The 23,458-nt window shown below is 48.2% G+C and overlaps 7 protein-coding genes across 12 annotated transcripts in view; 5 read left to right on the top strand and 2 right to left on the bottom strand.

The window, feature by feature from the left end:
- Window positions 1-5,354: 5,354 nt before the first annotated feature.
- LOC9654693 (BRO1 domain-containing protein BROX) lies at window positions 5,355-7,967 on the top strand. 2 transcript variants are annotated; one of them, XM_024669144.1, is made up of 11 exons: window positions 5,355-6,006; window positions 6,077-6,154; window positions 6,218-6,288; window positions 6,350-6,485; window positions 6,539-6,632; window positions 6,683-6,749; window positions 6,820-6,918; window positions 6,970-7,059; window positions 7,121-7,266; window positions 7,317-7,421; window positions 7,462-7,967. In XM_024669144.1, the coding sequence occupies exons 1-11, from the start codon at window positions 5,769-5,771 to the stop codon at window positions 7,697-7,699; spliced, it is 1,362 nt and encodes a 453-aa protein (XP_024524912.1). In that variant the 5' UTR covers window positions 5,355-5,768; the 3' UTR covers window positions 7,700-7,967. The 2 variants fall into 2 exon arrangements, with proteins under 2 accessions (XP_024524912.1, XP_002964531.1); XM_002964485.2 differs by having other exon boundaries at window positions 5,356-6,006; window positions 7,476-7,967.
- A 142-nt stretch (window positions 7,968-8,109) lies between these two features.
- LOC9654692 (plant intracellular Ras-group-related LRR protein 4) lies at window positions 8,110-11,197 on the top strand. Its single transcript, XM_002964484.2, has 4 exons — window positions 8,110-9,760; window positions 9,850-10,658; window positions 10,751-10,946; window positions 11,005-11,197. The coding sequence occupies exons 1-3, from the start codon at window positions 9,181-9,183 to the stop codon at window positions 10,913-10,915; spliced, it is 1,554 nt and encodes a 517-aa protein (XP_002964530.2). The 5' UTR covers window positions 8,110-9,180; the 3' UTR covers window positions 10,916-10,946; window positions 11,005-11,197.
- Window positions 11,198-12,201: 1,004 nt separating this feature from the next.
- Window positions 12,202-13,114, top strand: LOC9653927 (50S ribosomal protein L12, chloroplastic). Its single transcript, XM_002964483.2, has 2 exons — window positions 12,202-12,834; window positions 12,931-13,114. Exon 1 carries the CDS (start codon window positions 12,249-12,251, stop codon window positions 12,816-12,818), a length of 570 nt encoding a protein of 189 aa, XP_002964529.2. The 5' UTR covers window positions 12,202-12,248; the 3' UTR covers window positions 12,819-12,834; window positions 12,931-13,114.
- Window positions 12,932-14,236, bottom strand: LOC9654691 (protein DEHYDRATION-INDUCED 19). Its single transcript, XM_024669156.1, has 5 exons — window positions 14,013-14,236; window positions 13,814-13,956; window positions 13,648-13,719; window positions 13,367-13,569; window positions 12,932-13,299 (listed from the first exon to the last, which is right to left on the bottom strand). Exons 1-5 carry the CDS (start codon window positions 14,089-14,091, stop codon window positions 13,185-13,187), a joined length of 612 nt encoding a protein of 203 aa, XP_024524924.1. The 5' UTR covers window positions 14,092-14,236; the 3' UTR covers window positions 12,932-13,184.
- A 107-nt stretch (window positions 14,237-14,343) lies between these two features.
- Window positions 14,344-16,580, top strand: LOC9654690 (F-box protein At1g55000). Of its 4 annotated transcripts, none has more exons than XM_024669155.1 (5): window positions 14,344-14,631; window positions 14,936-15,443; window positions 15,496-15,760; window positions 15,835-16,011; window positions 16,147-16,580. In XM_024669155.1, exons 1-2 carry the CDS (start codon window positions 14,356-14,358, stop codon window positions 15,302-15,304), a joined length of 645 nt encoding a protein of 214 aa, XP_024524923.1. In that variant the 5' UTR covers window positions 14,344-14,355; the 3' UTR covers window positions 15,305-15,443; window positions 15,496-15,760; window positions 15,835-16,011; window positions 16,147-16,580. The 4 variants fall into 4 exon arrangements, with proteins under 4 accessions (XP_024524923.1, XP_002964528.1, XP_024524922.1 ...); XM_002964482.2 differs by lacking the exon at window positions 16,147-16,580 and having other exon boundaries at window positions 14,936-15,353; window positions 15,407-15,443; window positions 15,835-16,115; XM_024669154.1 differs by lacking the exon at window positions 16,147-16,580 and having other exon boundaries at window positions 15,496-15,614; window positions 15,698-15,760; window positions 15,835-16,115.
- A 778-nt stretch (window positions 16,581-17,358) lies between these two features.
- Window positions 17,359-23,458, bottom strand: part of LOC9653922 (shikimate O-hydroxycinnamoyltransferase) — a 14,729-nt gene continuing 8,629 nt past the window's right edge. The window contains exon 3 of one of the 2 annotated variants that reach the window (XM_024669143.1): window positions 17,359-17,888. In XM_024669143.1, the coding sequence (XP_024524911.1) occupies window positions 17,535-17,888 (354 nt within the window). In that variant the 3' untranslated portion in view covers window positions 17,359-17,534. The remainder of the gene's footprint in view (window positions 17,889-23,458) is intronic. The other variant, XM_024669142.1, reaches the window with a different exon arrangement.
- Window positions 18,409-19,884, top strand: LOC112344425. Its single transcript, XM_024669152.1, has 3 exons — window positions 18,409-19,224; window positions 19,290-19,439; window positions 19,504-19,884. Exons 1-3 carry the CDS (start codon window positions 18,847-18,849, stop codon window positions 19,741-19,743), a joined length of 768 nt encoding a protein of 255 aa, XP_024524920.1. The 5' UTR covers window positions 18,409-18,846; the 3' UTR covers window positions 19,744-19,884.

Genomic DNA, 23,458 nt, shown 5'->3' with positions numbered 1-23,458 from the left:
AACTTTTGGCTACTTTGATACCGCAGGGTGAGATTTTCCGCACTTGGTTCATTATATTTGCTCCTTGCATCTCATTCCTTTTCAGAAACAAACGAGAGGCACGGAGTTGCACTGAAATCTTCCTTTCGGTGGGTGCCGACGAGCCTTCTCAGATTACTTCGCCACGGACTGTTGCTGCTAAAGAAGCTGGTAATGTCTGGGAAAAAAAAGCGAAAGATGTGTTGCTAATGTTGGACACTGTGATACTTGAGAGACCAGGGAACGCACCACTGCCTAGCGGACAGCAAGCACCCTTTGGGACACTTATGATACTCAAAGTTTGCAAGCTCTTACTCAAACAAAGAATCGCGCCTTGGCATATTCGGGTCACGTAGTCTAACTTTTACATTATAAGAAAGCACCTTGTTAAACCTTAACACCAAGAAGCAAAATATTTTTAACCTTGTATTCTCAAGCCAGGAGTGCCTCTCTTTGTTTATCTCCAGTTCGTCCAGTGTTCTTGGCTCTTGGGCGAATTTTCCTTCCGTTTCCCATGCATCTCGGGAGTAAGCATTGATTAGATGATTCATCCGTGAACTTCGTGAATAAAGCTCACAAACCGGCTCCCGTCCCGCTGGGTATGATCCACGTTACTGCTAAATAAATGGAATTGTAAGTCAGTGACGGTGGCAATGGCCATTCCCACGGAAACAACAGCTAAGCTAGTGCCTGAAGAGACATAACTACTTGACAAATGTTTGCAACTTTGTAAATGTATTCATTTCTTTTCAAGGAAACCACAGAGTGCTTTGTGTAGATCGTCTCGTTTTCTCGTTTTGTGTAGAGCGTAAACTTCCATTTACCCATCGTTAGCTGGCCCTGGAACGTTGTTCTGTGGCACCGTCCCATTCTCATGGTGTTGCAAAAACAAAAGGAAGTTAGAGATACCATAAAGAAAACTAAAGAGAACATAGACCTGGAAGGTTGAAGCCTCTCCTGGCGTTGTCCAGTTCTTTGAACAAACATTTTGGTTAGAACAAACTCACGAACCTCTTAAACTTGGACTTCCATTTCGTTGAACAGCAAACATCCTAGTTAGACAAACCAATATATGAGTTGATTCAGGCGTCTTTTCTTGTAAATTCACGCTATGCACATTCCTTTGCCTTTGGAGTTTTCATGATCGTTGTTTTCATTGAGGTTGGACCACTGTCAATGTACGTCTTCAGCTGGATTGAAGTTCTGAAGATCGCATTGTTCTCAGCTCGCAGGTCTTGCGCTGGGTGCAGCAACAACATAACTCAAAGCCTCTCCAAAACGTTGACACAAAATCTCTTTTCTTTTTGAACACAGCATTTTTTAGTTCTTATCGTGGTTGAGCAGCACCAACACGTTCACTTGTCTTTTTCATGACAAGAAATTAGAACAAATTGAAACACATGCAAACCTGAAGCTAAGTATCGTCAACTTTCAATGATATTCACAAGCTTCCCTTCGCATTGAGAGTTCCTAGGGCCGTTGTTTTGCACTTCGCTTGTTTGAGTTGTTTGATGAGCATATCATCTTAGCTTGACTGTGTCACTGGCTCCCTTATGCGTTGAGCATAGAAATTCTTGACTCTGTCGACACTCTCAATCGAAAAGAAAGAGCGAACCTGATGTCTTCAAACGTTGAGAATTTCTCATTTATCGTTGATCATTCGATCCTAGCTCGTTGCAAGCAGCTTCGCTTTTTTGTCTCCGAGTTTCGTTATCTTACTCGCTTATTGCTACCACAAAGAAGAGCTCTAAACGAACTTACCTTGCGAGGTGGAGAGGTCCGAGAGTTGACAGGTCCGGCCAAGGATCAGCGACGGATCATGATCGTTGTTGTCATTGTCATGTACGTTTTCAGCTGGATTGAAGTTCTGAAGATCGCGTTGTTTCTTGGCTTGCAGGAATTGCGTTGAGCACAGCAACAACAAATCTCTCCAAAACGTTGACACAAAATCTCTCCAATCTAGTAGCATTTTTCTTTTTGGCACACGCTGTGACATAGAGTTTTTCAGTTCTTATCGTCGTTGAGTAGCACCAACATGTCACTTGGCTTCTTCATGACAAAAAATTAGAACAAATCGAAACACACGCGAACCTGGCAACATGAAACTAAGTGTTCTTGATTGTTAGTTTTGTTCGTATTCACACAGCGTTGTCCACATCGGTGAGTTTCTCTTCGCTTTAAGAGTTCCTTTGCCCATTGTTTTGCACTTTGCTTGTTTGAGTTGTTTGTTGCGTCACTGCCTCCCTTTTGTGTTGCAATCTTCAAACGTTGAGAGTTTCAACACGATTTCTTGATCGCCTCTAGCATACCTCTTAGCTCGTTGCAAGCAGCTTCGCTTTCCAAATCTCTGTCTTACTCGCTTATTGCTACCTACCTATACGAACTTACCTTGCGAGGGTGGAGAGAGGCGAAGCGGCCTACCTGGAGCTCCGATCAATGGACCCCAACCCCAAGTCTTTATCAACGATGAACCCTAAACTTGAGCTAAGTACTTGGGCAAAAAGGGAAAGTTCTTAAGCATCTTAGTAGTGGGATTAAGCACTAAGTCAGGATAATAAGAAAAAAAAAGGCTTTACAATAAAATGATCACTCCTTTAACCAATTGGTTTAGAGTGTAATGGATAAAATCTTAACATTAGGAGCCCAATTTAATTTCATGGCTGATGAATGGGGCAAAAATATTTTGAAAGAATATTTAACATGGTGGATTTAGAGGGAGAACCAAAGTTTAATAAACCCTAAGAGAAGGACTATAGTGACCAGAAGGTGGCCTAAGTATGATTGTAGACAATCATTCCCTAACTTTGAACTTTGAAAAGTAGAAGAGATTCAGAGTCTGAAGGTTCCTCAAACATTTTTAAGTGTAGAGATGTTAAAATATAGTATAAAGTTAAGTTTGCCATGAACCTTAATTTTTATATATTTATAATGATGTATTAAAGTACAATTGTTTAGCTCAGAAACTCAACTTTTCATTGTGAACTCAAGAGTGGTTTATGCTCATATGCATGAAAGTAACCTTTGATAAGAAATTCCATGCTTGTGCTCTTGTATGCTAAAGATCTTCAAACAAGTCTTTAGCTCTTGGTTTTGTGAACAATTCTTTTTTCTTGACATGATGCTTATCTCAGCATTAGATGCCCCACAAAGGGACTTAGAATTCAAAGGGACTTAGAATATATGAACCTTGCTGTTCATGTTCTCTAAAAACAAAAATTTTCTATGCTATATGTAGCAATATTGTTTTATAATCACTTAATTTAATATATTTAAGGTATATGCTGGTTAATGGTTTTTTACATTTTAAAGGATGGAAATATGCAAGAGGACGCTGAATGAATTACAAGATACAACTTGTTGGTGAGTTGGATTCACTAGGATGTTATATTACTAGTCCTACCTTACGCAGCAAGCCCACTGATATAGTTTTTTTTATATAATATCAACATTACATGTAGAAATACAATTTTTTTTCTTACTCTAGCACACTGATACATTCTTTCATATGAAGGGAATATATTGGATACGATAGTCCTAGTGTCCAAGATCTTGCAAAAGTAGCTGATGACATGGTGTAAACTTGGTCCTCTCTTACCAGAGCTTGATCACCTTTGTCTATATGAAACTTCCACAACAATAAACAAGCTTCTTATAACCCATCAGATGGGGGTAGTCGAACGATAATGCGGATGGTTAAAGTTCTTTTAGTTCTGGGAGGTGATGGATTATGTTTGGTGGTTTTTTCGCTTAGATTCTTGAACGACACAGGATTTCGCCAGTCAACTCGAGCGGGTCGCCATGATTTTAGGGTTCTTCAGAATTACAGTGGAGCTTAAAATAACATTCAGCATTTTATCTGGTATAATCTGTTCATTACTACAAAATGCCAGCAAATTGAAATGGACCCAAGTTTACGAATTTTGAATTCTGTGATGTCAGCTATTTGCACCGGGGAGCGCAATTTTCCTCAACAAATTCCATGGAGCCAGAGGAACCCCCCCCCCCAGCCTTCTGGAGAATCAAGCGATAACACACCGGCCATTAATCTTTACAGAGTGGAGGAGCTAAGAGCACATTGCAGGTTCAAGTGAGTGAGTAAACCTCCATGGTCTTATGCCGCCCGAAAATCATACATTATTATAGCAAAAAGTTATATTGCTTGGCGCTTGGGGCGCGGTGGATCAACGATCCATCCACTTCTCCCCTCTGCGATGATTGACAGCGCCTCCGGCCGGAGGACGAGGTTGCCATCGAGCCCGAGCTCCAGGATCGCGCCCTCACACGGGCTGTGGAGGTCAGGAATCGGGGCATGACGCTGGACGATTCCGGGAACCTCATTCTCGAGTCCGCCGATGGCTTGCCGCTGTGGCAGAGCTTCGATCATCCTGTTCACGCCCTCGGCTCAACGGCCAGGCTCCGGGCCGGGGGGATTTCTTCCTGAGGAAGATGGCGAGCCCTACGCCGCGCTCGCGCGGTACGGCAATGACTCCATCGATCTGGATCATCGTCGACGCAAATCCGATGATCCGCCTCCTGATCATCGCCTGGGACGACGCAATGCAAGGCTCGATCGCTGCGCGACGCCGATAGATTCTCGACTTGCAGCGCGCGCGCGCGGGCGATGGGCATGGATTACGTCGCGGGCGTGGAAGGAAGAATGCAGCGGACCAGTTTAGTTTAGGGTTCTTCCGTCTTAGGGTATTTCTCCTTTTAGGGATTCTTCTTTAAACTAAAAAGGTGTTTTACCATATACGCCGCCCATAGATATTTCCAAAAGCGGCAGAGCTTGTCGCGATCGGGGATTGGTCGGTGGTGTGGTCTCACAACCACACAGTGTTGTGACGTGGTAAATCGATCTGGGGGTCGAATCGATTTAGTCGATCTAGAGAATTCAACGATGGCGAGAAGCGAATCTTCCCTCCGCTTTTTCTCCGCGCATCAGCGAAACTATAGTGGAATCCGAGCGCACTGGTCGGTGACATCTAATTATTAGGAATATTCCCCGGATCAAGATCACTCCTTGGACGTTGCTTGTTCGTGATTGATTGATTCCCTTTTCTCCTTGCGGTCAATATCGAATTTTGGCGTGGTGGCATGGAAGTGCTGTTTCGCTTGCGCTTCTCTACATCAAGCACGTCATGAAAGGATTAAATCAACACACAAGGCCCAGAGATTAGATCAACCACACATTACATTAAATATCTCTACGATTAAATCAATTGTTTCGTTGTGGAGGCTCCCTCTCGCGCAGACCGTCCGATGGCGGGGAGATTAGAACGCGTCTGGGGCCCAGATTCGAACCCCCACCAAAATCATTTTTTCCGGACACGAGGCTCTACTCCATTGCAGTTGTGAGCTGCCCCACATTTCCATTCACTAAGCTCTCCACGCTCAGAGCATCCTTCGATCAAATGCCGGAGCGGAGGAAGGAGCTATCGCGCTAGGGTTTTATCGGCCGGGGCGCCTGGTTCGATCGCTTAGGCTCTACACCGCAGCACGCTCGATTCCGATTCCTGGTAAATCGTCCCAGAGTATGGCACAGTCTTGCTCGAATTTGACGATCGACGAGGAAATAACACAGGAGCGGTAGGAGATCCATCTTGGGGCGGCGATAATTCGCACTAGCTCGTCCAGATCGCGTTAAGCGCTGGTTCTTAGGAAGATCGATTCAGATTCCTTGATTTCCCTCTCCCTCCCTCTCTCTCTCCTTCGCTCTCGTTCTCCCTTGGGTTGAGTGAAGGAAAAAAAAAATGGGATGCGCTCTCTCGAAAACACAAGACGAGCACGCTACGCTGTCGACGACTCTCGGTGAAGTGTATGTGTTCTTCCCGGGTCTCCGGTTGCCTCGAAAGGTGGATTTCGGGAATTCGCTTGTCAGGGAGCACTACTCCAGCGCTCTAATTGGAAGACTGGCAGCTTTAAGATCCAAAGTGGTGGCTGCTGCCGAGAACGCATGCAAGATCGCGAAAGCAAACAACAAAGCGTCAGGTACGTGCGGTGGAAGATCTTGTCCTTCGCTGGTGGGTTCTAAATATTTATTATTTCCCCCTTTTGACAGAAACAAGTAGTATTTATGAGCTTCGGAGCGCTCTCGAGAATTATCTATCTGCATTACAAGGGATGACCACGACAGAAGGTACGTAACTAAACTTTTTTTTCGTGAAGAATCTGTTCTGTGACCTCTGACTCTTGATTTTAGCTTTAGGAGAGGAAGGCAGCCTGAGCAATTGTTTAGAGTTTTGCTGGAGCAACCAGGAAGACGAGATCAAGGTACTGCGCACGAGGATGAATTGGTCGTTTATAATACTAAATGCTTGTCTTTTTTTACCAGGAGAGCGTCGTGCCTAGCGTGTACTATGAGCTCCTTTCGGTGCTGCATCTCCTCGCTATGCTTTCGCTTTTAGAGGCCAATCTCACGCTCACGCCTAAACCAAGCTCTGAAGACCAGCGACTTAGACCGAATGATGGTAAAGATATCAAGTGTGGCTGGCGATCTCAGAACTTTGCAAGTGTTGTTCAGGAAGGAAGGCTGCAGTGGAGATGCTCCTAGAAGCCGCCCGGATTCTGGATTACTGCGTTGAGCGCGTGTATCCAAATGTTCCCGAGGACTTGAAGTAAGAACTCTCCCTTTTATCTTAAGCGTGTACGTAAGTTTCATTTGTAGGACGAAATTCCCGGCTGACGTACAAGAGGAGTTACTGAAATCCTTGCAGTTGCAAGCATTGGGACAAGTACTAAAGAGTATCTCACTTGAGTGGTGTTCTCGGAGCTTAACTTTTGACTTGTATATGAACTTTGCAGACTCTCGAGATTCAACTGGGCCTGGCCATTGACAATCTAAAAGCAACATTGGCAGTGAAGCGCAGAATAGCATGCGAGGCAGTAAAGTATTGGCAAATGGTAATAAGTATGTGATTCCACTCATATGAGGTGCGTTGACGATCTGCACAGGCCTTTGAGGGACTTCAACGAGTCCGCTTGCAGAACAACTGGGGAGAAAAGCATGTATTATTTCTAAAATGGAAACGTGCCTCGGCAAAGGTACGAAGTAGCTTCAAACAAGCATTCGAAAGTCAAGATGGCAACTTCCTTTCGTGCACAGGCCGCAGCTTATTACTATCACGGCCTGGTTTTGGAGGAGGGGCCGGATAAAAGCAAAGCAGCCGCTTCTTTGCAAGCCGCCGAAGCGTTCCTCGCTGAAAGCCGGACACTGTGCAGAGATTTCAGTGCTGCGTCCCCGGTGACAAAGTAAGTTTTGTGCACTCACACACCTCCGAATTCAACTCGGCTCGTCACAGGAAATCTCCAGTATGGGGTGCAATGAAAAGCTTATCGCAAAAAATCCCGGACGCTGCAAGCCGGGCTGGGATCACCACCACCAAAGGCGTGAGCCAGAAACACAGGTATATCCATTTCCAACCTTCCGGCTCTAATCCTTCACAGCTGCTACCAAACAGCAAGCTTCCGGAGCTCCCAGATTTCTCCCTCTCTCTGCAGTGGGATGTTTACGAGCTCCCAGCGATTGACGCGATATGGTCGCAGGAGAGAGGCATCGCTCCAAGGCCAAACTAGCGCGCGCGCGCGCTTGCTCTATCCATCAAACAGGCGATCGAAGAAGAAGAAGAAAAAGAAAAAAGGACAGACGTGGACGAGGAGATCGAGTAAGTGTACATTATTGTGATTGACACGCGCAGTTTTGTGCTAGCGAAGATTGGGATTGGGAGGAGAAAATGTGGGCGCTGGTGGTTGACACGGCGCTTTCACAGAGGAACACACACGCGCTCTCGCATTCTCCATGCAAAAGCGTTGTGTGGCGCGCGCGCGCGCGCGGGGAGTTTGCTGGATTGATATGCACAAAAAGTGAGATCTTCTCTCACACCTACTTTCGTCAACCTCCTCCGGCCTACTCCCAACTTTTGGAAAAAAATCAATCTATGCATTCCACGGAAGAACCATCGTCTCGAAATTATTTACGTGGAAACATTCAACACCCTCGTCCAAAATGTCCAAATGTCGCTAAGCAAAGTACCGGCGGCGATTATGGATGGATAGGGTTGACGGAATATCCTACCCTCGTCTAGGTCATCGTTAATCGTTAGCGGTGGAGGGAAAGAAAGAAGACGCGCCATCGTCGCCATTGTGCGTCGCGTTTGTATGTGAGTGGGTCTTTTTTTTCTTCCTCCTTTTTTGTCCCGTGTGCGTTGTTTGTGTCGCATTGGCGTGTGATCTTCGCGCTCTCTTCTCTCTCACCTCTCTCTCTCTCTCTCTCTCTCTTCTTTTGCTTTTATTTTGTCTTGGAAGAGAGAGCGAGAGAGTGATGAACGGTCCCTCCATACATGTCTCCGGCATCAGATGGGTCGCATTTTTCCGGCCTCCTCGGCACAGTCGCAGCGACAGTAGCGACGACAGTAACTTGCTTCGTGTTTTGTTTTTGTTCTTATAGTTTTCTTTTTTCTTTCTTTCCTTTCTTAGCGATTTGTCATTCAGTATAGTGTTGTTGTCAGGCGCTCGCTGTGATATTTTCCTTTCCCCTCTTTACATTCTTTCCCCATTTGCAAGGGTCGTTCCAGAGAAGCGCGAGCGAAGCCGCGCAAGCAGGCCCAACGATTCTTCTTCGGTGTGTTCTTCTTTTCTTCTTTCTCTCTTTATATTTTTTTGACTTTGCCTTCTACTTTGTGGGAAAATCCGTGAATTCCAACTTGCCACTGATTCGAGCATTCATTGCTCTGCGCGAGCTGGTTTCTCCCCGACTGGAGCTCTTTCCTCTTTCTTTGCCCCCTCCTCTGGCAGTGAGTGTGCTGTGTGTTGCGTTGTGTGTGCTGTGCCATGGATATTGGCGATCCAGATGGGAACAGCGACATCTCTCCTGTGGACAACTTTATTTTTCCACCTCGCTGTTTTTAATTCCTGCCTGGCCATGCCCTGACCTTCCGGAGCTATGATCTCATCTATCTGGGTAAGAATGAGGACGAAGGAGATTCTAGAAGTATCAGTAGAACTAGAACTAGAACTACGACTAAGTAGTGTAGCAGTAGTGGCGTAGCAGACAGCGAATTGAGTGAGTGAGAGGAGATTCTTTCTTCTTCTTCTTGTTCTTCCAGTCATTCGTTCCAGGCCGGGTGGGATTTGGGAAGAGTTTTACGAGCAGAGCTCTAGAGCAGGATGGGTCCAGGAGTAGAATGCGTAGAGGATGTAGTTCACGAGATGGTGATGATCCAGCAGAGCTTGCTGCCGCTCCGCCCGACTCGGGAGCAGTACGAGGCGGCGCTGGCAGCGGTGGCGCGGGCGGAGCACATCCTGGCGTCGCGGCTCGAGGAGCTCGTGCGGGAGCGGCGGCCCGAGGGTGTTCCACAGCCGGCGTTCCGGGCGCTCCAGGAGATGCGCGAGGACGTGCTTCGAATGCAAGTGGAGGAGCACAAGCGGCCGTGGCTGGCGGTGATCGAGCTCGAGGAGCGGCACCAGCGGCACCACCAACTTTTCCAGAAGGTAGCGGCAGCGAGCGGCGGCACGGACGCGGGATCCATGGCCAACGGCGGCGGCGCCACCTCGGTGCTCAATGGCATCGACAGCTCCAGCTCGGGTGAGTTCTCCGACGACGTGGTGGCCAACGGGCAGAGGTTCTACGCCGCCGCCAGCTTGGAGCCAACGAGGAAGCCAGCTATGGCGACGATGGAGCAAAACCATTACGGTGGCTATCACCCCGACAACGCACAGACATTCACTCCCGATGTCTCTGGATCAGGTACTTCTTTAACTCTTTCACGACGAGAGGAAGAAAAGGAAAAAAACGCAGAGAGAACAATCCCACGTTGACTTTTAGTTTTCTCGTAGCGCCCAAGACCTTGTCAACCATCGCCGAGGACGGGCAGGCGGCGACGCTCCAGTGCCCGCCCAGGCTGCTGGCGATGATCCAGGCGGCCGCCGAGAGCGGGGCCGAGAGCCTGGTGGCGGTGGACATGTTTGTCCGCGAGAACATCCTGCTGGACGACTCCATCAGCCAGCTGAGCAACTTGAGAGTGCTGGAGCTGTCGGGCAACCGGATCGTCAAGCTCCCGGATAGCATCGGCGAGCTCTCGCAGCTCACCGTGCTCGACCTCCAGTCCAACCAGCTGACGGCGCTGCCGGACACGATCGGCCGCCTCACGTCGCTCAAGCAGCTCAACATCGAGAAGAACGGCATCGAGGAGCTGCCGTGGACGATCGGCAACTGCGAGTCTCTGGAGGAGCTCCGGGCCGACTTCAACCAGCTGAAAGCTCTCCCCGAGGCGGTGGGCTACCTCGGCAACCTGCGGATACTCTCGGTCCATCTCAACTGCTTGAAAAGCTTGCCGAGCACCATGGCGTACCTGACGAGCCTGGCGGAGCTGGACGTGCACTTCAACCAGCTCGAGTCCGTGCCCGAGAGCCTGTGCTTCGTCACCACGCTCCGGAAGCTTGACATCTCGTCCAACTTCCATGCGCTGCGGTTCCTGCCATACAAGATCGGCAACCTCCACCAGCTGGAGGAGCTCGACATCAGCTACAACAGCATCCTGGAGCTGCCCGACTCGTTTGTCCAGCTCGAGAACTTGCGGAAGCTGCGGCTCGAGGGGAATCCGTGGAGGGTGCCGCCGCTGCAAGTCACGCAGAAAGGCAATCAGGTATGTGGATGGCATTTGTTTTTTTTCTCTCTCTCTTTTTCTCGCGGAAAGTTTGATTTTTTCTTTTTCGTTTTCGTTTTTGTTTGTCGCAGGCGATCTTCGATTATTTGCACGAGAGCATCAAGCAAAAGCAGCAGGAGAAGCTGGCCAGAAAGAAGAGGAACATACTCATTAAAGCTGCGCACGCATGCTGTGGCTTCTTTGGAAGGTTGTGCGAGTCCAAGCATGGTGACAGTGCCTTGAACATACTCGCGTGACGCGGCAGGACAAAGCGCAAGAGAGCAAATGGTTAGTTCCTCCTTTTGCTTTTGTTGGCTTGCAGCTAAAAGCTTGATCCCATTTGCAGTTGTCTGTACAAGTAAAGGAAAAAAGATTCGATCCATCGAAAAATTGGTTTTTTTTCTCGCATCATCCTCCTGTAAGCAAAATTTCCGCTGGCTTGGCTGGTTCTTCGCCTTCTAACGGTTTGAGTGGGGCGACTATCAAGCATCCTATGTACAGTTTCGAGAAATAGATCGTTTTCCAGTCCATTGGTTTTAGAATCTCCGAATAACGATCGCAGACAGGGAAAGGTGTGAGACTTTTTTTCCATGGCCTGGAAGAAGAATGGTTTTTTGCCAAACATTGGAAAACCAGTGCAAATGATTGAGAAAGAATAAAGTTTGAGAGAATTATAAAACCATGGGTTCCACCACTACTGCACTGATTTAAGCTATGCAATATATTGCAAAAAGCCAAGGCATAAACATGGGGTATATCACCTAAAGGCCAGCCTTGCATTGTCATTGTCTAGGCTGGAGGACATGTGAGAGCCACTCACACTCGCACTTTAAAAAATTTAACCTAGCTAATGTCCACCGTTGATGTGGGTGGATTGCCTCTTGATTACAGCTCATTTGGGCGGCGGTTTGGCCATCTACTTAAAGCATCAAACCCCTAAAAAAGTTGTGTGTGCTTGAGAGCTCCAAGAACAAGAAAGGCCAAAGGGAGAGAGAGAGAGAGGGATTTCTTTCGGGCAGAGAAGGGAATCGGCGATGGCGGCAGCTCTCAGGTTAGCGGCATTCGTCGCGGTGGTGGTTCTATCAGCGGCGGCCGCGATGGCGCAAGCGCCCGCCCCAGCGCCCGTGGAAGGCGCAGCTTCTCCAATCCTCGCCTCGTCCTCTCTCGCGGTTGGAGCTGCGGCGGCCGTGGCCGCCCTGGTGTTTGGATTCTTGGGATGAGCAGCGACGAAGAAAGGGGAGAATGGGCTCCTCCAATCCTCGGCGGCGCGCGCGGGATTTCCTGGAGCGCCGGGAGGAAATGCTGGTGGATCTTTCGCGAGATTTCGGCGTATTTCTCTCTCGCGCGCGCGTCTCTCGGTGCTGCGCGGCTTCATGGAGTGGAGGCTTTCGTTCTTTCCTTTTTCTTCTCGCGATTCTTTGTATTTTGATCTTATAATTTTTACACATTCTTGTTATGACGTGGCACTGCTGAGTCGGATGCTTCCATGGCGTTGAGTGGCGGCGTGGCCGAGCCACAGTCCTGCATTCTCGATAACGTCCACGTTAGCCCTATTCCATCCTGCCCACCCTAAACGCGAGCAGGGGAGCTATGGCGACGATGGCTCCGGTCGCGATGCTCGCGAACAGAGGTACGCAGAGCTCCTGGGGGCCTGGCGGATTGAATGCCAGCGGCGCCAGCGGCAGAGCGCCGCGATTGGGATTGGCATTGGGATTTGGCAGCGATGGCGCAGCAATTGCGAGGTTCTCTCGGCTCCGGACGCGAGTGGCGGCGGCGGACCTGGATAAGCTCGTGGATGAGGTGAAGAATCTGACGCTGGAGCAGGCGCGGCAGCTAGTGGAGCGGCTGGAGACCGAGCTCGGGGTGAGCGCCGCCACGTTCGCAGCGCCGGTGGCGATGGCGGGCGGCGCCGCGCCGGCGGAGGCTGCCCCCGTGGTGGAGGAGAAGACCGAGTTCGATCTCCTGATCGACGAGGTGCCCAGCAACGCCAGGATTGCCGTGATCAAGGCGATTCGCGCCATCACCAACTTGGGTCTCAAGGAGGCCAAGGATCTCATCGAGGGTCTGCCCAAGAAGATCAAGGAGGGCGTCGCCAAGGACGACGCCGAGGACGCACAGAAGCAACTAGAGGCTGCCGGCGCCAAATGTAGCATCAAGTAGAAGAGAAAGAACTCTGGTAAGATTTTTTCTTTCTTTCTTCTTCTTCCACCATCGCTGCAAAGCCTTCTTTTTTTCCCCTCATCAATGTATTATTACTTGGATTTTTTTCAAGGTTGGAAGAAGGCAAACAAGCTCGCGTCTCGTTCGTCTGTGTAAAATTTAATGTGATTATTTCCGAGAGCTGTGATAGCGGAGAAAGTATCTCGTTTCTTCTTTCGCGCTCTCTCCTGTGATTCAGGAAGGCAACACACAAAACTCCCACCGGAAAATATCAGGCAGTAAAATAGTTGTGTGGAGTACCCCTCTTGGTCTATATAAATATAAACTCGTGGAGTTTTGCGTATCTCTATCTCGAATGGAATCTCGTCATGGCTCTCGCCAAAGTGTGGAGAGCACAAGGTGTTGCGCGAAGAGTGCTCTAGAGGAGGCCTCTTTCGTCCTTTCCTTCTTCTCTTCCGACGATAGCGAAGGGGATCCAGAGCTAGAAGAAACAAAAGTTTGATCAAAATCTATGATCCTCGGCCTAAAAAAACTAGAGTTTGAAGTACCTGGTGGTGAATTCTTCTACTGTTTCTTCGTCCGGAGATAAATTCGCCACTGAGAATGGTAAGCCCGACTTTAAGACCTCCGGCTCGGAGGTTGGAAACCCCGAAACGAGGGAGAGAAGAAACGAATCCGACGCTCTCCCCTGTGCTCCCAACAGTGCTTGCAAGTTCCCCGCGATATCTTTGGGCTTGCGAAGCCTTCTCCTGTGGTGTCTGGTTAAAGAAAATGCATGTTTTTCCCAAAACAAAACGCAGAAAACACACAAAAAGAGGAAAAAGGATATCTTGAGATGTGCATGATCGGAATTTATATGGCCAATAACGTCCCCGACCCGCGCAGCACACACGGGACACATCTGCATAAGCATCGTGTTTCAGTCGAAGAACAAGAACAAAAGAAAAGCGAAAAAAGGAGAAAAAAAGGAACTTTTTTCTTTTGAGCCGACTTACAGTGAGCTTCCCATCGAAGCAGTGCTCTATCTCCAGATGCAAGCACAAGGACGTGATATCAAACTCTTCCTCGCAGTAAGGGCACGCGAAATCCGTGCGCAAATCCTCGTCCACTTCCAAGTCCTCCGTGTTTAGTTGTCGATCTGTCGGTGAGATCAGCGAAAAGGGGAGAAAACAACGCGAAATCTTGGTAGCGCACCTAACAAGGACTGAGATGCTTGCAGCAATTGAGCCCTTTTGGACGACGCAATTCGCGACGACCACACCTCCGCCTCCATTCGTGTTCTCGAGGCGCAAATCCGAGAAAATAAATGAAAGAAAACGCGCGCAACCACAGAGTTCTTCGATCTCTTTGGAAGAATACGCCGGTACCTGGAAATCGAGGAGCCCTCCGCTCGAGCTCACTCCACAAACCCTAGAAGTCCTTTCTCACACGTGGAATTTTAAATGGTTTGTCCACGTCACGAGATCTTACGTGGCATTGTAGGGCTGGACTTTTTCAACCCTTTTGATATTTCTCGCAAATTTAGGGCTTTGGATCGATGGAGAATGGCGATGCATGGCGGCTGATTCTCGCCAAGCTGCCAGTGCCCGGCCTCGCGCGCGCTGCCTGCGTCTGTCGCTCCTGGCGCGAATTCGCGGCGGATCCTGCCGTGATCGCGGCCGCATTCGCGGCGCCATGGGAATTGAAGCAATTGGTGGGCGTGCCGTCCACTCCCAGCTTGTGGAAGGCGTCGGGCCTGGGCTGCTTCGCCATCTCCCATCCAGTGACGAAGTCGGACAGTGTCGCGGCGTTGGCTATCAAATACAATGTCCAGGTGAGTTGAGTTGAGTGTTCTTCGTTTTACACGGTGTGGTTTGCGAGTTCCTTGGATCAAATTGCAATTTTGCTTATAGCGACATGCTGTCAGTTTTTCCCTTTCTCTTTCCTTTTTATTTTTCTCATTCTCTCTGGCTCTATAAGTTTTGTTCTTCGATGATTTTGATAGCTACATCCTGTCGAGAGATTCTTTGCTCTTTTCTTGCTCTTTTGAGTTTCAGAGTTATTCGCTTGGCGATTCATCTGTGCATATAAGAATCTCTTTATCTACGCAACTGATTTCCTTGTTTTCCATCGGACAGGTTTCTGAGATACGGCGCCTGAACAACATGCTGAGCGACCATGGAATCCGTGCGAGGGACAGGCTGCTTATTCCCGTCACAAGCCCTTGCGCTCTGCGAGGCAAGGTCTGCTTCATTGAAATGGACCTCCACTCGCGTCGCGAGATGGCAGTCATCTATCCAGATGGCTTGGGACCCCTCCACGATCCCAAGGTGGCAGCCTCAAGCCTGAAAAGCACGGTTTTCCGCTCCATGAAGACAAGCATGAGGCTTGATAGTGAGACGGCACAGTACTATCTGGCACTCGCAGGGGGCAACTTCAAGCAGGCCTTGGCCGAGCTTAAGGGGGATCTTGATTGGGAAGAACGGAATCTCTCACCACTGTGGTGAGTGATTTAGCGGGACGAGAAAATTGCCATCACCATCATCAAGCTCTAAAGTGCGTATCGTATACGGGATATCTACTTTATGCCAACATTCCTTTCTCTACAGTCAGGGCTGTGGTGTGTATTTTTATGTGGGGTAAAAGGTACGTACATTTGTTTTGCGCTGCGCTGTGCTCTGATACGCTGTTCTTTTAGAATTTTATATCCGGTTTGTTGCATCTGAGCTTGAAAGCAAAGTTTCCTGAGAGCTTTATCATGGACCCTGCAGAGGTGTGAGGGGAGAGTTGCTGTCCTTGGACCAGCCCAAAGCTTTTGTGAGCGCGTTTCGTTTTCTTTTTTTCTTCTCTTTTTGCGTTTCTCTCTGCAAAGCAGCAGCCTTTCTAATCCTTCTTTTCAGCTTACATATGTTTTGTTTTGAGTAGCGACCTCGGGAGGATGATCCTAGTTATGCTTTGCCGCGGTAAGAAGAGAGCTCCCGGTTTTTCTCTCACTCCATAGAAGCTTCTCTAAGCCTCATGTTTCTTTTATGTGCAGTGTTTTCGTGGGTGTAGCTTTCAAGGGCCAAGTTGCGTGGATCAGAAGCGAGGGAGAGCAGGAGGAGGCTTTGGCTTGGCTGTGCTGGAGGGAGGAGAGATTGTGTTCGATGGGAAAGTGTTGCAGTCAGTGGTGCTGTCGGCTGGTGTTGCAAATGGCGGTCTGTGCAAGCTAAAGGTTGAGTCCCTCCTTTCACTTAGAATAATTTTCCTTTACCTCGCCATGTCGGTACTTTTCTCTAGCTTGCATCTTTTATTTTAGTTCGCGTGATGATTGATTGACACAGTGGTGCCTTGGCGTGTATTTATACAGGAGGATGATGCGAACTTGTCACTACATTCTCCAGTCGAGTCCTCATCCTTGGGCTGAGGAGACAATAATGTTCTCGTCGGCAGCTATGCCCCCCGAGGATGAGAGTTCTCCTGGCGAACGATGCGCCAGTGCAAATCATCGAGTGCCTGTGGTGGTGCCGCTCCGCCATCGCCTCGCCAAGCTCCCTCGCTGTTGCTCAATGATCTGTGCTGCGGATGGAGGAGCTTGTGAGATGATGGAGCCGTAAGTTGGTTCATTCATTCTGCTGCTACTGTGGGAAAAGCCGGAATGGTCCGAGCAAAGCTATAAATCTTCTCTCGCTCCTTTGCTTATTCTTGTATGCAGCAAGAGTTACAAGGCAAGGTGAGAGAGGAGAGTCTTGTTCTATAGGAATATATGGATTCTTTGGTTAATTGAGATGTGAACTTGATCTATATCTCTCTTTCTCTCTGGTGATCACTGCTCGTTCCTTCATTTCGGCTTGTGATTGATCTACAAGTTTGTTTGATGTCGCAGGCTGTGATTTCATGAGACGCTCGCTGGGGGAAAGTATGCCTTTGCCATTCAAAATGGTGAGCACTTCTTTGGCACAACGAGAGAAAGTTCAAGCTGAGCTCATCCCTCAAATTCATCTTCTTCTTTGGGCTTGTCTCTTTTAGCAAAAGAGAGGCTCGATCGATCGAGACTAGGTGGGAAGATCTTGGTTTGTAGGAGCTAGCGCGGCTTCCCGATTTAACTTCTTCCTTGCTGAAAGAGGATGAAAACGCTGAAGAACTTCTTCATTGCCAAACAAAGGAATTTTACTTCCTTAAAGCATCTCCTTCTTCGCTCCGAATCCATCCCTCTTGAAGCGAGCCAAGGCCCGCTGGAGGATCAAAGCTGCAAGTTCCTCCTCTCCAATAGCATCCCTTGGAATTGCTTGCTCGCGCACCCATCCACGATCGTGTATTAAGAAGCCCAGTCCTTGAGGATGATCGACACTGAATTTGAAGCAGCACTTGGAGTGCTTGACTGCCGTGAGAGAAACACTTGTTTTACTAGCGTTTAAATAAACCACTGATTATTCAACTTAACACTTGTTTTCGAGCACATCCTTCAATCGGAATTTCTACCTGATCCTTGCAACTCCAACCAGCACAACCTAACGAACAAACTAATTTACTCTCCACGTCTTACAGCTGACGATGCCACTCATGAAGAGCAGCACCTCTAAAAACTAAAGTAGCCTTCGTGCATTGATTTCTGTCGAAAACGTTCGTGATGAAAACCACAGAAACAACAGGCCCCATACATCTTTAGACCATGGAGTCAAGAGGACCATTCGCCACCTTAGTCTTCGAGGAAGAAAAGGTCCTGAATCTTATTTGAAGCTCCCGTGAGGAGAGAAGCTAGCAGTCCAGGGTTGTAAACCTCGCAAAGAGCTCGCTTTGCAGCAGCCTCTTCATCTGCTCCTCGAGCAGCATCACCACAATCCGGTGCTCTCGCATCCCGCCCTGGGGCGTGGGAAGTAGCACCACCACCCCGTTGCCATACGAGTTTGAGTTTGGGTGGGGGCGACCGGCCCACTTCTCGATGGTGCTGGAGCCGTGGTACACTGGGAACGAGTGCAAGTTGACGCTGTAGATCCCCATCCCGGTGCTGGGTGGCGGGACGTTGAGCCCGATATCATGGCCCTTGCGCAGCGTCTCCTCCATCCAGTCGATGGTGGACTGGATCCTCTCCTGGCCTACGTTGCGGACATCCTCGTGAGTGTACTCGCTCGGCATCGGTGGCTGCCACGGTTTCTGCCCACCTTGGTGGACACCGCGTAGTCGTCGAAGTCACGGGCCTCGGTGATGCACTTCCAGACGAGACCCGAGACGGCCTCGAAGGAGGTCGGGCTGCTGCCGTAGGTCGTGCTTGAGCTCCGCGAGCTGCTGCTCGTTCATGTGGAATGCCCGGACGTGGTAACTGGGCTTGAAGTCCTGGGCGGCCTTGCCCATCTCCTCGGCGATGGCGGGGATCAGGGCAACGAAGTCCCGGACCGGCACGGTGACGCAGGGCGGATCCCGCGCCTTGAGGAGGCTGGAGTCGAAGCTGGGCGGTGGATTCGGCGGTGGGAATCCCCGGTGGAGCTCCGACCAGGCCTTGAGGAAGGGGAAGACCGAGGAGCCGTCCAGGAGGGTGTGGTGACGAGAGCTATAACTTGTCACCTGGGAAAGTAGTCAAAGCCGACCAAAGCCGGTCAACTTCAGTCAAACCGCGAAGAACCGGGACTTACCTGAACTTTGAGCTGAGGGAAGTTCTCCGGATCGGTGATCGCGGTCTGGGCCGGGCTGATCTCCTGCTCGATGGAGCACTGCTTCATGGAATCGCCCCAGTCGCCGAAGCTCGCATCGGCGAAGGCCACCACGAACTCGATGCCGCGGTCGTTGCACTCGAGGATGGGGCGGTCGAGGCCGGCGATCCTGGGCCTCCCCGCGAGCGGATAGTACGGGACGAGGATCCGGGAGAGCGAATCCTTCAAGCTCGCCACCAGCGAATCGAAAGAGCTTACGTGATCCAATGCAGCTGGGTAGTAGTAGACTTGCTTGAGATAGTTCTCGGCCAGGACCTGGATTTGGAAGTTGCAAAGCCAGAGAGTGCAGGGCTGCGGCGTTGGGACCGCTGGAACGATCGTGGACACGGACTCTACGCTCACAACCATCTTTGCAACCAACGATGAAATCCACAAAAACCACAAAAACACTCGAGAGGGAGAAAGAACACCAAAAAGACTTTCGAAATACACTGACAAACTTAGATCATCCCACACGAGACGTTTCTTCCCGAAGATCCCACGAGAAGAACGTGCTTATCGCACATTGTCCTAGATTGACAGAAAAATATCATTCATTTTATAGGGCTGTGTGTTGCGATCCTTGTTGGGTCGCCTCGTGCGCCGACCGTCAGGAGCAGCAGCACTCTCCGCGAGGAGGATCCCAGCTCCAGGAAGCGACAGGAGATGGAGATTGTGACGCCCTCGATTCCCTACGCCTCCTCCAGCGCTCCAAACTCACGTCAAGCCGGCTAGATTCTGGAGGCCGCAGAGGACAGCAGGTTTTCTTAGATTTGTTTTCCTTTTGTTCTTTTGATCGTGTGATTGTATTTCCTCTGTGTGACAGAGTATCACAGGCTCGGTTCTAGGAGCACTGTGTGCGGCCGGAGCTTTCAAAGGCGTCACGGCTTCGTATTATCATCTTTCCATTCATTCTCTCGTACACAATGCTCCATTTGGTCTCACTGATCATGTGAACCAAGCACTCTTAACCACGGTTTGTCTTGTGGATCATAGCGTATAGACTGTGGTGATGGATGATCCTTTCGTTTTTCGCCTAGGTCCTGGGACTTGGCTATCTTTTTGTTGCGGCCAGAAGCCTCGCGAAGCTCTTGACTCAATCGCCATCAGAAGTTTCCAAGAGGCTTTGCATGAAAGTTTTCACTTGCATGTTTTCTAGCGGGATTTGTTTTGTCACGACCATAGAACACGTCTTGCGCTGCCGAGGCAACCTGGTCTTTGCTCGTTCCTGCGCCTTTACGAGTATTGGTAACATTCATTTCCTCGACTTGGTTGATTGAAGAGGATTCTTCTTCTTCGTTACCTTCTTCTAAGGAGGGAACATCCTTCAAGCAGTAAGACGCTTTGGGGAACATTTGTCACTTGGGACGATCACCACCGGTGACAGAAGCATTTCTCGAGTGAATCACGTCATTCTTTTCTCTCGTTCGTAAGAATGGCATCTCAACAGTGAAATCTTATGGGATGCCTGTAAGAATCCAGAAGAAGCAAAACCTTTTAACGGGATTTGGCTGCAAACCCAAGTCATGGAGGATTGCGTTGTAGCGGGTTCCTTAGTCGCGTATGCCCTAAAGCATAGCAGCTCGCTTTCTAACACAAAGAAACCTTACGAGGTGGAGAGGTGCGAGGCCGGTCAAGGATCAGCGACGGATCATGATCATTGAGGTTGGCCCATTGTCATGTACGTCTTCAAGTTCTGAAGATCGCAGGTGCCCAACGTTATTTCTCAGCGTTATCTCTCAGCTCGCAGGTCTTGCCCTGAGAACAGCAATCAATCTCTCCAAAACGTTGCTAACCTAGTATGGCACACGCTGTGACATGGCGTTTTTCAGTTCTTATCGTCGTTGAGCAACACCAGCATGTCGCTTGGCTTCTTCATGACAAGAAATTAGAAAAAATCGAAAGATGGCAGCGTAAACCTAAGTATTGTTGATTGTTCATATTTGCGCAGCGTTGTCCACATCAGTGAGTTCGCGTTGAGAGCGTTGTTTTGCAGTGTCACTGGCTCCCTTTTGCGTTGCAATCGAAAAGAAAGAGCGAACCTGGTTGTTTCAACACAAATCCTTGATCCCCTCTAGCCTTTCTTTTATGGCATTGGATTAGGCAGCGAGGATGATGTTGTAGGAGATGAGATTGGAGCACTAGATCCAAAGACCGCGAGAAATCAATCTGCCAGCGATTAGGGCGTAGAATCCATGGATTGCTCCTTTACGATAGAAAAACGACAACTAAAGATTTGAAGTTACAAGCAAAGGTAAAGCCCAAATCAAAATTTCTAAAACACAGAAGTAACAAAGGTGAATGATCTGTTCCAGGTAAAGCATTTGCAAAAGGATACATCACCTGGTGATTTTGTGATCACACATGCCTTTGTTAAGTATGTGTGAGTGGATTCAGTGACTATTTCTAAATGCATGGAGTTTATCAAGTCAGTGAAAGCACAAATTGAGACCGTGGCACCCCGCACACTAGGAGCATCCTTTTGTGTGGAAAAGAAAGATGGAAGTTTGTGTCCGTCTATGGGTGCCATGGTAAGGGTTGCTGGATCGTTTCCTGTAATGTTGCTTGTGCTGTACTGTAGCATTCTCACCTGGTGAGGTTGTTAGCTCTTGGTAGACAGCTGCTAATTGAGCTCTCATAGAATGATAGAAACAATTTTCTAATGCATGATTAGTTCGGCCACAGAATTGACAATGTACCCTCACTTGCTGGAGTTGAAATAGATTCATCTTACACACTAGTTGAGGTGAATTTTAAATGCCCTTGATCATATCTAATGATGGAGTTGCAACCTGAGCTTGCATGTGTTGCCAGGAGAAATTTATCCATAGGTATGTAATGAGATTTCTACAGCAACTTTCAAAGAAGGATCCATATATTGCAGTAGATAGTTAACTGAGGTACTTTTGGTAATGTGTATGACCTGATCTGGACACAGCCTGTCACATTGGCATGACGTTCTGGATATTTAAGGAAGAATTTTCATGCATTGCCAAAAGTAACTCACTTGATAGGTAGCAGATCATTCTTCAAAAGAAATTGCTGAAATCTCATCGCATACCCCTGGATGGTCTCTTCTGGAAACAAGGTTCAGGGTGAAAAACAGTTAAAAATGCATTCTTCAAGGCATAAAAGCTGCTCTTTCTTGTTGGCTGTGCTCACTTTCCTAAAAGTGGTCACATGCTCATCCAAACGTTGTGTACATGGGATACTTCATCCTGCTAGTCACTGCTGGTGCCACCATGTTGACAACTGGATTTGATTGATCAGGTGGTTGTTGCTACTGCTGAGGTATTGGTGAACTTTGACAAGGTCCCCACTCTTCCTCCTCTGGCTGTTTTTCTGTTTTCCTTCGTAAGACAACTTCTACAGCCTTTTCTACTTGTTCTTGTCATCATCTCTGGCTACACATGCATAAGCTACTGCTCTGTGGCTGAAGTTTGGCCTTCTTCGCTCAGCTTCACTCCTCGTGAATGACGCACCAAACATGACAACTAAACCAGGAATCCCAGGTTTGACACTCCAAGAGATCTCAGTGGGGCCCCTGGAAAAGACCAGACCTCTGGAGTTTTTTTTAACTTTTCATGCCCAATTGTTTGGTTTGGCGTGATTATTCAAGAAAACGAGGATATTCGAAAGAGTCTGGTCGAAGTAGAAATTCCTTTGTCAGACGGTTTCCAAGCTCTCAAAATTTAATCCATTTGAAGACACACTCACAAGCAAAAGTTGTGTTCGAGGAGGCAGTGGCACGGGCGCTGCGACCCCGGTGTTTGATCACGTGTGCCTTGTCCGAGAGCCCTGGCTAAACATCAAGGCCGTAAGCCTCTTTTCCAAACAGTCCACTTTCTTCTTCGAGTGTTTGCAAACTCGGGCAAGCACAGCGCCATGTGATGGATCAATACGAGATTTAACACCAAAGATTACGTGAATCGAGCGAGACTTACTCACACCCAAGCTGTAGTACTTAAACGGCCGCTTCAAGCACGCTTCTCCGTCTTGTCCGAGACGTGGACTTTGTGAACTCGATCCTTCTATGGAGCACAGTGCCTCTCCCCGCCATCGGACGGTCCGCGAGAGAAGCACAGTAAGGACCAAGTTTACACCAGGACATCAGCTACTTTTGCAGGGTCTTAGACACTAGGACTATCCTATCCAATATGTTCTCTTCATATGGAAGAATGTATCAGTGTTCTAGAGTAAGAAAAGAACATTGTATTTCTACATGTAATGTTGATATTATATATATAAAAACTATATCAGTGGGCTTGCTGTGTGTAGCTGAAGGTAGGACTAGTAATATAACATCCTAGTAAATCCAACTCACCAACAAGTTGTATCTGGTAATTCATTCAGCGTCCTCTTGCATATTTCCATCCTGAAAAATGTAAAGTATAAGCAAAAACCATTAACCAGCATATACCTTAAATTTATATTAAATTAAGTGATTCTAAAACAATATTGCTACATGTTTTTAGAGAACATGAACTGCAAGGTTTATATATCAAAGATCTGTGAAGCGAATTCTAAGTCCCTTTGTGGGGTAGCTAATGCTTAGATAAGCATCATGTCAAGAAAAAAGAATTGTTCACAAAACCAAGAGCTAAAGACTTGTTTGAAGATCTTTAGCATACAAGAGCACAAGCATGTGCTCAAAGCTTTTGCATAACCTGAATTTTCTTATCAAAGTTTACTTTCATGCATATGAACATAAACCACTCTTGAGTTCACAGAGTTGAAAAGTTAAGTTTGTGAGTTAAGCAATTGTACTCTAATACAATCATTACCAATATATAAAAATTAAAGTTCATGGCAAACTTAACTTTATACTATATTTTAACATCTCTACACTTTATCTAAACAAAAATGTTTTGGAACCTCCAGACTCTGAATCTCTTCTACTTTTCAAAGGTTCACAAACACAATGCAGTGGGACGAGCTTTGGACTTGTCCAAGTTTCGGGGATACACGCAACTCCTGGAGGAGCCGCAGCATCTG

Source organism: Selaginella moellendorffii, unplaced genomic scaffold (assembly GCF_000143415.4).
Source record: "Selaginella moellendorffii unplaced genomic scaffold, v1.0 SELMOscaffold_4, whole genome shotgun sequence".
Classification (NCBI taxonomy): domain Eukaryota; kingdom Viridiplantae; phylum Streptophyta; class Lycopodiopsida; order Selaginellales; family Selaginellaceae; genus Selaginella; species Selaginella moellendorffii.
The sequence above is the reverse complement of the archived record's forward strand: the minus strand, read 5'-3'. Positions and strand labels throughout refer to the sequence as shown.

What these genes read in the sequence shown, in the direction of transcription:
- LOC9654692 (XM_002964484.2), top strand. Translation starts at nt 9,181, where the DNA reads ATGGGTCCAGGAGTAGAATGCGTAGAGGATGTAGTTCACGAGATGGTG. An exon ending in TCCCGATGTCTCTGGATCAG is followed by an intron (nt 9,761 to 9,849) that starts GTACTTCTTTAA and finishes GTTTTCTCGTAG; the next exon opens with CGCCCAAGACCTTGTCAACC. An exon ending in TCACGCAGAAAGGCAATCAG is followed by an intron (nt 10,659 to 10,750) that starts GTATGTGGATGG and finishes TGTTTGTCGCAG; the next exon opens with GCGATCTTCGATTATTTGCA.
- LOC9654693 (XM_024669144.1), top strand. Translation starts at nt 5,769, where the DNA reads ATGGGATGCGCTCTCTCGAAAACACAAGACGAGCACGCTACGCTGTCG. An exon ending in AGCAAACAACAAAGCGTCAG is followed by an intron (nt 6,007 to 6,076) that starts GTACGTGCGGTG and finishes CCCTTTTGACAG; the next exon opens with AAACAAGTAGTATTTATGAG. An exon ending in AATGTTCCCGAGGACTTGAA is followed by an intron (nt 6,633 to 6,682) that starts GTAAGAACTCTC and finishes TTTCATTTGTAG; the next exon opens with GACGAAATTCCCGGCTGACG.
- LOC9654691 (XM_024669156.1), bottom strand. Translation starts at nt 14,091, where the DNA reads ATGGAGGCGGAGGTGTGGTCGTCGCGAATTGCGTCGTCCAAAAGGGCT. An exon ending in CCGATCATGCACATCTCAAG is followed by an intron (nt 13,570 to 13,647) that starts ATATCCTTTTTC and finishes ACCAGACACCAC; the next exon opens with AGGAGAAGGCTTCGCAAGCC. An exon ending in GTAGAAGAATTCACCACCAG is followed by an intron (nt 13,300 to 13,366) that starts GTACTTCAAACT and finishes TGTTTCTTCTAG; the next exon opens with CTCTGGATCCCCTTCGCTAT.
- LOC9653927 (XM_002964483.2), top strand. Translation starts at nt 12,249, where the DNA reads ATGGCGACGATGGCTCCGGTCGCGATGCTCGCGAACAGAGGTACGCAG.
- LOC9654690 (XM_024669155.1), top strand. Translation starts at nt 14,356, where the DNA reads ATGGAGAATGGCGATGCATGGCGGCTGATTCTCGCCAAGCTGCCAGTG. An exon ending in CTATCAAATACAATGTCCAG is followed by an intron (nt 14,632 to 14,935) that starts GTGAGTTGAGTT and finishes TCCATCGGACAG; the next exon opens with GTTTCTGAGATACGGCGCCT.
- LOC112344425 (XM_024669152.1), top strand. Translation starts at nt 18,847, where the DNA reads ATGAAATCCACAAAAACCACAAAAACACTCGAGAGGGAGAAAGAACAC. An exon ending in GAGGCCGCAGAGGACAGCAG is followed by an intron (nt 19,225 to 19,289) that starts GTTTTCTTAGAT and finishes TCTGTGTGACAG; the next exon opens with AGTATCACAGGCTCGGTTCT. An exon ending in ACCAAGCACTCTTAACCACG is followed by an intron (nt 19,440 to 19,503) that starts GTTTGTCTTGTG and finishes TTTTTCGCCTAG; the next exon opens with GTCCTGGGACTTGGCTATCT.